Genomic DNA, 10,461 nt, shown 5'->3' with positions numbered 1-10,461 from the left:
GATTTCTTAAGAAACACAAAAACCTGGTCCAAATGAGAGGGTGGTGCAGGAAATTAAGGCAACGAGCTCATACCCAACGGCAGCCTTAGTCATTGGATCTTCGACAAGCGAAAGCAGGTGACGGGGTGGGATGAACGGCGCAGGGTGCTGATGGACGTAGCGGACGGCTTGAACTACCTGCTCCAAGGATGGGACCGGGTGGTGCTCCACAGGGACATCAAGTCCAGCAACGTGTCACTAGACTCAGAAATGAGAGATCTGCTGAGTGACTTTGGATTGGCGAAGCTGTATCAGCACGGGCAAGAGGCAAAGACAACCAGAGTGGTGGGTATGCTGGGGTACCTTGCGTCGGAGCAGGCGAATGTGGTAGCACCGACAAGCGACGTTTACAGTTTTCGTGTGGTGCTGTGCGGATGAAGGCCGATAAAGACGTGGTCGGAGGATGACCCTCTATACGGAAGGAAAGCTTCATGAAGCGGGGGATTCAAGGATTGTTGGTGAGTATACGGTAGAGGACATGGAGAGAATGGTGGATTGGGATGGCCTGTTGCCATCCGGAAGACCGAAACCTCAGCATCGGCCGACAATGAAGGAGGTTGTGGCGATGCTGCTAGGTGACGAGGCATCAGCCGTATCTGGCAGTTTATTGTCGGAGCTGACACACGGCGTGGATGATGGTGGTAGCGGCGAGGCGTCGGCTCCGGTGCCACCACCACCTTCTCCTGCTTCAGTCTTCTATCGAGGTCTATAACATTTCGCTTTTCAGTCTTCTATTATAAACTGGTAGAGAAGTTTAGATGCTATATATATAAAGTGAAGGGTACTAATTTTCCCATAATACAAATTACAAGTTTTCATTCTATATATTTGTATTTGTACACTTTCTAAACTGACCCTCAATGAAAACGGAGAATTCGAGTAAGAAGGATGATGATTTTTGGTAGGGATGTAAATTTCTAACTTACCTTGACAGGTACCCACCCCTATTCACCTCAATGCAGCAGGTTCTTTTGCTTGAAAACAAATTTTAAGGCAAGTATGAGTTTGGGATTTTGCAAGTCGTATGGGTATGGTTAAGGTACACTATTAGGTTAAACCGACCCCGCCCGTTGAGGCATGTGAATTCATCTATTAGATGTTGAGGGTGTTGAATTTTATGTGAAGAATAATTAATAGTTTATGTGTTGTTTCATTTGTTTTAATCAAATAATTAAAAATATTTATATTTGTTCATATTACTTAATTGTTTATTGCTTATATATAACAAGAAATAATAGGAAATTAGGGTCATTTGGTTTATAACCAGAATCTGAATTAGAATCAAAATCCTCTAGAATCAGAATGGTATATTCCCATAGTCTGTTTGATTTAAATAGAAATGCGAATAGGAATTGGAATCAACAGAATGAGATTTCATTCCCAAGGGAGGGACAGGAAATGACCATTCTCTCAAATGGGGGAATCCATTCTAATAAGAATGGGAATGGGATTCCAATTCCGTTCAACTAAACAGTTGGAACTGGAATAACTCATTCCGATTCCAATTCCAAACCCCTATTCCGATGAACCAAACGGAGCCTTAGATGCAGGTTCTAAACTCAACTTGCTAACCTAACCCACTTCACCCTCAAATGCAAGGAGGATAGGGTGAGGGAGGGACATCTAGATACTTAGATAGAAAGGTAAGATCTAGAATTTACAAACCCATCCCTAATTTAGGGGTTGAACCGCTGGATAAATCAGGAAAATGAACCGTCCCCTTCCGGCTCAAAAGAATTGGTACGGAATGACTGAAAGCTTGGAAGTTGGAGTCTTTTCTCTTTTGTGGGCGAAGTCAAAATGCATTCTAATTAGCTCCTGATTGAAAAGTTCCAATCCAACGGTTCCAGCCCTTTTAAGGAGTATGCCAAACCATCACTACCCTACGTCATTATCGTCCAAGGTGAGGAAACGCACCCTTAATACTCTCGCGTTTCTAGTAGTCTGAGTCCTGCAAATCTGAAGCCCACAAACGGCCGGTATCAAGCTTCGGATCAAAAGGTGATAGTTTTTCTTCTTCATTTTTCCATTTTTCCATTTTTCCATTAATTCACTCAGAAACTTCCCTGCAATTTTTTCTTGTAATTGGGTCAAAGCTCATACGACCAAATATCTCTGTTCTTTTCTGTTTCGATCTGCAAAAAAGGGTTTTGAAATCAGTATAGTTTTTATTTTCCCATTTCTGTGGCTCAATCTCTGTTAAATCGTTTAGATTTTCTTGCTTGGATTTTCATTTCTTATCTGATTATTCATGATGCAACCTTTGGGTCTGGGAGGAGAGTTAGCGTGTCAACATCAGTGAAGAAAACGCCATCAAAGCTTGATATGGATTAGGAGAGGATAGCATAGTTAGAGAAATTAGTAATTAGATTGTGGGAACTTTTTAGAAGGAACTATTTTGCTTTATTTTTGTTGGTATTATTGATGGATTGTGAGTCAGTGGATACACGGATTACCTATCAAGCGTTAGTCCTGAAGTCACTTGAGATTATTTCTCGCTTGTGTGTCTGCATTTTGATGGTAGCTCATTATCACATAATAAATCGATAATAACTCATTAGTACGTCATAATTTGATGATAACTTTCATTTGTGCATAATCATGAACCTTCTGAATCAGTTCATAATGAAGTATATGGCTTCTCGTTGCCATTGTTATTGGCATTATCATTATCACCATCATTACCATAAGCCTATAAGCCCATTGTCACCGTCATAACTTCTTACAGTGGTATTATATTATCTGCCTTAAAAGAAACACCCATGCACGTCCAGGCTCGACATCAGGGGTAATACATATAAACAGCTTAAGCCTTAAGCTGACCATACACAAATGCATAAAAATAAAACTTTCAATTTACAGTTGCACCCCAGGCCTTGGCATTCCCCACATACATTCTTGTGCCATCACTCCTGCAGTCCTGCTCTAGCTAAGCTATCAGCCTGGGTGTTAGCTGATCCAGGGATCCATCTGAATGAGCAATTCAATTACTTTCAATGGATTTGGTTTCCCTAACCAAAGCTCTAAACATTCATTGTGGTTTCTCTTCAGCATTAAGCCAAGAGATAACAACTTGGCAATCCCCTTCAATTAGAACATTCCTACAACTCTGCTATGCCAACAACTTTGTACCTTGAATTACAGTTTTCATCTCTGCTCTCTAAGAGTTTTTATAACCCACAGCACTTGGGAAGCTATCATAATGATGCCCTCTATCATCCCTTACCACCCCTCCCATACCAGACTCACCAGGATTGTCTAAGCAACAACTGTCAAAATTAAGCTTCAATCTGCCTGTCTCAGGGGGCTGCCAACTAATTAACCTCCGTGTTTTCTGCTTGACACATTGGCAATGATGTCCCAAGCTCCCAGCCTCTTAATAGATCATCCGTCTTTACACCATGGAACTTTTCACAAGTTAAAATCCAGTGAGAAGTCCCTACTTTGATTAATTCTGTTAAGCCTCCCGCATCTTGTTCTTTGTTTTCAAACACCCTTACATTTATCTTCCCCCAAATGTTCCATATTACTGCAACCCTTGTACAGTGCCATAGTTGTCAAGGCAATGCCTAGGCGACAAGGTGCCCTTGGAGGCTCGCCTAATCGCCAAGCAGTTTTCTATAGCATGTTATAAAAAACTTTTATATTCTTAATTTTTTGAGGTTATAATTATAAAATAGACATTTTTAAACTAAAATATTCATTTTGTGTGTTTATATTACTAATTTCTTTTTATTATTTTCTTATTTATTAGGGTTTAATCAACACAAACATTGCTAAATGCTGTATTGAACCCTCAAAGACTTCAAAACCTGAACCAATAAGTAAGGAAGAACTTAGAATGTTGTCCAATCAACACATTTTCTTCTTTTCTTTACTAATTTTGTGTGTGTATATACTAATTTCTTCTTCTTCTTCGTCCACCTTTTCTTTTCTTCTTTTCCTATAACAGAAATAGGGGTTCAGCCCCTATATTTTTTGAATTTTCTTTTCTTTCTTCTTTTTCTTCTCATGAATATATTGATTTTCTATTATTGATCAAAATATATATATATATATATATATATATTGATTTTCTATACTTTAACATAAAGATTATACTTTTCTTATGAAAATTATGGATATTTATTAAGGAAATATGAGTATGGAACCTAGGGAACTACCCTAGGATGCATGCTTTTACTTAAAAAAATCCATCGCCTAGCGCCTAGGAGATGCCTAGGTGACTTGGCGACAAGGCGCCCCCATCGCCTAGCCTCGCCTTGGTGCCTTGAAAACTATGTACAGTGCCATGATAGTTTCATTCATTTTGTGCAGCACCCCAAGATGTCTTGTGAGAACAATTCCATAATATTCCGTGGTGCAACCCATTTTTTCCCAAACAGAGCAAATAAATGACTCCATACATTATCATTGTGATAATAACAAAAAAGCAAGAGCAATGGTACTATTCCACTGAGTTGTTTGTGCATTTTTTTCTTAGTTTTGATCCACTTCATGTCAGAAATCACTGGGACTTGACACTGTTAAGGATACAAGGAGTGAACTGTGAACACTTTAAGACTAGTCTTGTTTTCCATTTTTGTTATGACTGCTTATATGTCATGCATACTTCTATATCAAAGTATGTAATAATGAACATATTGATTACTCAGTAAAGGTTACAACCAGATATATTCCTGGGTGCAAATATTTGTTTTGGATTTGATGTATCTGATGGTTGACTTTTCTGATGTGTAAGTTTTCATCTCTTTTCCTTTCTTTGTGCAGGCAAAACCGACAGACCTGTTTCATTGAGTTGTTGCTCATCTAATATCATTCATCATGTGGGTAACTGGGTTTTATTTCTAATTTTTAATGCTTTACTTACACAGATGCTTGTAATGTGCATTATCCCTGAATTTTTACTTTTCTTTGGCTGCACATATCTGTTATTTGTACATTGTGTTGTATATTCATTGAATTATCCGACACCTTTACCTTAATTCTGAGCTATTTCTTGGTAATTCAGAATTGATGGGGATGGTGCTATTTTCTGACATTTAGAATTTCATTGTTCTATCGTTATCTTCTTTCATGGTACACTACAATCATATGCATTGTTGACTAGTTTGTGGTTTGGGTTTGAATCCATGGCTTTAGGATCATCACACTTTTAAGGAACTAACAGAGAATTAAGGAAATGACATGATGTGGTCTACCTATTCCCAAACTCATTATTGCCCAGTTAGAGAAATGATCACATCTTGTCATGGAGTTAAGAGATAAGTTGCCCAATTAGGCTTCTCCAAATTTAATAAATAAATTTTCAATTGGTAGGGATTAATGAATCTTTATTATCTTGATATACATGGTCTTTTGACTCTTGTCTGACATTTTATTAGCTCATAATGGGTCATCAATTACTTATTATGATTACTGTTCTAAGTTCTAGTTAGCATCCTAACCTCTATGTTATGTTTTTTATTATTAACTTCTATATTAATTGTCTGGAGTAAATAGCTATTTATATCTATGCTATTGATTTAAACATTATTTCTTGAAAATTGGAACTTCTTCAACGCAAGAGTCAATTCTATTGATCGAAAAAAAAAACACGAGTCAATTCTGTTAGATAATCCTCTTTCTCACTTACTGAAAGTCATCAATGGAAAATAGAATCCATATTTTGGTCCATAAATAGTATGCACCATAAAGCATTGTTTTAAAATGTGGAGGCATGATGGGAGGCATACCATTTACCTGGAGATGCGAGGCATAGTTCAGATTTCAGAATGCAAGAGGCATAAGCCTTCCGGGCACAAGGAGGCATAGTCCTCTTGAAGGGGAGGAAGAGGAGGAAGGGGGAGTTCTTGTTTTTCTTCTCTTTTTGATGGCTGGTGTCTTGTATTAACTATTAAGAAGAATGAGGATGCATAATGCTAGCTGAAAGAGGGGTTCTGTCAAATGGTGGATGAACTGAACAGAACATGCAATGCTTAGAAATACATGAACATTGTTCCTTCTTCCTGTCTTCTGGTCTGTCTACTTGTTTTGTGGAAATATAATTTGTTGATTTTTTTCTCCACCGAGGAATTCCACAATCTAGTGCTACTGTTTATATCTGTCTAATGCTTTTTTGTTTTGGGTACAATACAAGGAAAAAGGATGCACCAAGTCACCAACAACAACATGGGGTAGATGCTTGAGATTCTCAGGTTCCGCATATGCTAATTGGGACAATAATATGTGAAGTGCAATTTAGTGAATATGAACTGTGAAGAAGGTATAATTAAGATTGAGGTGCTAAGAGATATCTCAAGTCAATCATTTCCAATATCTTAGAGTAATGTCCATGAAGAGGTGTATGTTGTCTAGGTGTTAGAGCTGAGTGGATATTATGCAATTGATACATACTATTTTCAGTCTGAAGAAAATTTTATAGGGTAGTTATATGAATGGCCATGTTTTGGAGCAGAATGTTGGGCAATCAGGTATACAAGACATTCATAATCTGGGAACACTAGAGTATTCAGATGGATGAATCAATGTTGTTAGTACCAGACTGGATATAAAACCAGAAAGCTCACTGGTGAGGGTTTTAACAGTTTAACTGGTCATTCAATCCTTCGGCCTGTAAAATCTGGGACAAGGGGAGCTCACTTCTCACTGGTTCACCAGTTTTTACTGTTCAATCTGATTTAGTTTGACAAAACTGGGATGAGTGGTATGGATTAAATCAGGAATGAGCATATTCATGGGAAATAGGGGTAGCATCATTTGGCAACAAGGTAAGAGAGGGTATATCTAGATGGTCTAGTATCTAGTTGTGAAATGAAGCTAATGAAGTTATTTGTAAGGAGTGTTTGTATTCAAGCTTAAGGTTCTAAAAAGATAACGGAAGAGACCAAAATGGTCTTGAGTTTGTGTATGGGGGAAATATTTATTGGCTCTTTTTTTATAAGAATATATTTCCCTTAGGCATAATTTAATTGAGGAGCAGAATAATGCATTATTGTCCCTTATATGTGGAATTAGGCAGATGATGATAACAGTGATTTTGGTGGTAGACTTCCTGCTTTTTCATCTGGTTTCCCTTTGTCTGCATTCTAGTCATTTTGATTTATCATGTTTTTATCAGTTAAACCTTTTTTTTCTTATCCTAAGCTTTTACTGACTATTTGTTGTTAATTTCTCTTTTTCCAATTCAGGGCAGATGAGGAACTTATTGATCAGAAAAAGTATCTTGAGGAATCTTGCAAGCCAAAGTGCGTGAAATCTTTACTTGAATATCAGGTACTTCTAGTTCATTTGATCTTCAAATGTTCCAAACATGAGGACCATAATGTTTCTGCTTCTTAGCATCCTCCATGGTTCACACCCGCAAATGAAATGAGTTTAGGGTCATCCACCAAAGAGGTACTAAAAGGGTGTATGGTTGAGATGATCAAGAACACCAAGGCTCAATATCTATCACGGGTTGGGAAGTATACAGAAGGTGATCAGCTGCATTGTGTCCACTCCATCATGGTTGAACACCATGAGTTAATGTTGGTGTGGTGGGCATGGGGCCCACGGCATGTGCAAATGATGTGGTGGAGTGATATGTGAAGTTGTGCAGTGTGATGTGGTGTGGTGTACGAGAGTGTGCAGTTGGGTGTGCACCCTGACAGACTCCAATTATGGCCTGGGCTGGCCCAGGCCAAACCTAGGGTGCTTGGGTTTGGGCTGGAGTTTTAGGGCTGTGGGGTGAACCTGGGCCTTGATGTCTGGTATGGTACCAGATATGGTTGGGCTTGGACTGTGACCTTGGTTAGCCCAACCCAATCTGGGCCCATCTCAGCCAAACCTGAAGCTGTAATTATGCTTTGTTTTCTCTGTACTCACATTGAGAAGCCAAAAAATGAGCACAAGTGCAGAGCTAGCCCACACCAACTAGGCTGGAGCAAATTTGAGTTGTAGTCGGGTTTAAAATGGGCTGGTATGGGTTGGCCTGTTGATCCATTTTCAGGGGGCTTGTATTGTCCCTAACTCTTCCCAATCATCCCAAATTGCTCGCTATTTTTATAATATGATTGGATGAGTTGCCTATGTTCGGAGTTTGAGATTCTCCTAATTCAATTTTGGGAATACATTGATTGCTTACGGCATACCATTTCAAAAGGTCTTCAGGTTTCCAGCTCCATTAATACAGCATTTGTATTATGAACTTTTCTAGTGGAGTAGCCACAGGTTTTGTTAATATCATATATGACATGAATTGATAATTTAATATACCATGCCTACATTTGCAAATTCCAGGACCTTGGATGCTACATGATTTTTTTTAACAATTTTGACAAATGACTAATCTAACAACCAAAAGGTGTTTGCTCCTGCTAGATAGATCAAATACTGTGTTGTGAGATGTGAGGTGTTGCTCTGACTTGAGCTTAATTTCATTGTCAAAGATTGGAACTACCCTTCATTCCAATGAATATATTTGTTTCTATTTCTATCATTTCTAGTCTTACCAGTCTATCTCAAAATCTCACCTTGCTAATATCCTGTTAGAATGATCTGAAAAAAGGCATTTCCCTATCTCTATTTCTTGCATCTTATGCTTGGTGATGTTTCGAGCTGTGATCATGTATATTTGACAAGGTAGCACGTATTCTTGCAATCCTAGTAATTCCAAAGTTGGGCCATTTACTGGACAAATATTATATGAGTGGAACAAATTTTTGATCAGACATGAAGGGCACAAAATTGGCAAAAATGTTCTTACCTTTTACTGTTACATCTTCGATATACTTAATCGAGTTCGAGGGCATATTTTGTCCAAAAGCAAAAGGAAAAAACTAATTGGACACATCACTTGTTGCTAGCTGCCCTTTGGGACCTAGGAGGCTAGGATACAAAAAACCTTGACCCAAGTCAACTGACCGGATTAGGGTTGGATCAGTTGGACACTTGGACTTTGCTTGAACCTGGCCCACTTCGTATCTTTAATTTGCTTTAGGAGCTGTTTGGCATCGTTGCCGTTTGCTGGAGCAATGGTGCCACATCAGCGCCACGTCGGAAAAAATGGTGCTCCAGGAAACGAGAATTTTTTTGGAACCGATTTTCCATAAAAAATGGTGCTCCAAGCTAGCAATGCCAAAATTGGCATTTCCTGGAGCTGCAGCTTGTTGCTGCCAACAGGGCAGTGATGCAGCACTGGATAATGGGTACCAGTGTTGAAAACGTTTCCTGGAACAATGGTGCCAAACAGAAAAAGTTACTGTTGATCCAGTAAACGTCCTACTTGACAGCAACGATTCCAAACAAAAATAAAGGCACCCTACAAGCCACACTTCTGCTGCAACTGCAGCATCGATGCCAAACATATATACTTCGTTGCTTTATAGTAATAAATGCTTGTAGTATTTCAATATTTTTTAGTGTCATGAGTTATGACTTAAATAAAATATTGGGCACACCATCTATGGTCTGAGACATTTAGTAACACTTATGACATCCACTTTCTGTCTTTCTTAGTCTTAATCATAGCCACCTGTTAGCATTAATTAATGGTATAATATAGGCATGCGACGTTGTCATGTTTTTTTCTTTTTTAAATATCTCTATTTTTCATGGTTGTATACCTACTTCTATATAAATAAAAGTCCTATTAATGGAGGTATCCATCAATTGTTGTCATACTGAAATTGTGTCTATTATTACAGGCATGTGTTAAGAGGATTCAAGGAGATGAAACTGGTCATAAACACTGCACAGGACAATACTTCGACTATTGGTCATGTGTTGACAAATGTGTAAGTCTTTGTTGTTGACATGGTTGGTTTAGTAATATCCTAGTCTGGCTTTTCTTCTAAAACTGCTTTCTCGAAAAACAGGTTGCATCAAAGCTATTTGTGAAACTCAAGTAACTGAGAAGTGGAGTTTTATGAGCACCTTATTCTCATCTAGTGTTTCATTACTTCCCAACATTTTAATTTCTTTTGTACTCAAAACTAGCCATACTCGTATGGTGCTAGTCCTCACCAACCGATCAACCATGACATTTTTTGAACAGTGAAGATTTCAAGTTAGAGAAATAAAAGAGGGTTGAAGTGCACTTAGTTGATGTTGGTTTTCTGATAATGTTGAAAGCCACAAGTTATTTTTGGGTGAACAGTGAAGATTCCAAGATGGACAAAATAAAAGAGGATTCTAATTTGATTTAATTCACTTTGGTTTTTTGTTAATGTTGAGACTTGAGAGCTATAAATATGGGGGGTTAATGATATGCTAACAAATAATGTAGTAGCTAAAGTTCCAAGTGATCATGACAGCAATTAGCCATTGCATTGTGGTTCAAGAGAGTCTGTGCTCAATGGGATTATGGGATTGGGCTGTTTATACTTTATGACGCAATCTTTAATTGTAGAATTATATCATGGAGACATGCATGCCTTGGAT

At 38.2% G+C, this 10,461-nt stretch overlaps 1 protein-coding gene across 1 annotated transcript; it reads left to right on the top strand.

The window, feature by feature from the left end:
* Positions 1 to 1,924: 1,924 nt before the first annotated feature.
* Positions 1,925 to 10,126, top strand: LOC104586252 (cytochrome b-c1 complex subunit 6-1, mitochondrial-like). Its single transcript, XM_010243421.2, has 5 exons — positions 1,925 to 2,040; positions 4,810 to 4,865; positions 7,230 to 7,314; positions 9,726 to 9,815; positions 9,897 to 10,126. Coding segments are annotated over exons 2-5 (210 nt in total). The 5' UTR covers positions 1,925 to 2,040; positions 4,810 to 4,863; the 3' UTR covers positions 9,930 to 10,126.
* The last annotated feature ends 335 nt before the right edge of the window (positions 10,127 to 10,461 follow it).

Source organism: Nelumbo nucifera, chromosome 1 (genome assembly GCF_055504915.1).
Source record: "Nelumbo nucifera cultivar China Antique chromosome 1, China Antique-T2T, whole genome shotgun sequence".
Taxonomy (NCBI): domain Eukaryota; kingdom Viridiplantae; phylum Streptophyta; class Magnoliopsida; order Proteales; family Nelumbonaceae; genus Nelumbo; species Nelumbo nucifera.
Note: the sequence above shows the minus strand (reverse complement) of the source record. Positions and strands in the feature narration are given on the sequence as shown.

Bases quoted from the DNA above. Each gene is read 5' to 3' on its own strand.
- LOC104586252 (XM_010243421.2), top strand. The intron at 7,315-9,725 runs GTACTTCTAGTT...CTATTATTACAG, and splicing joins AATCTTTACTTGAATATCAG to GCATGTGTTAAGAGGATTCA. The intron at 9,816-9,896 runs GTAAGTCTTTGT...CTCGAAAAACAG, and splicing joins GGTCATGTGTTGACAAATGT to GTTGCATCAAAGCTATTTGT.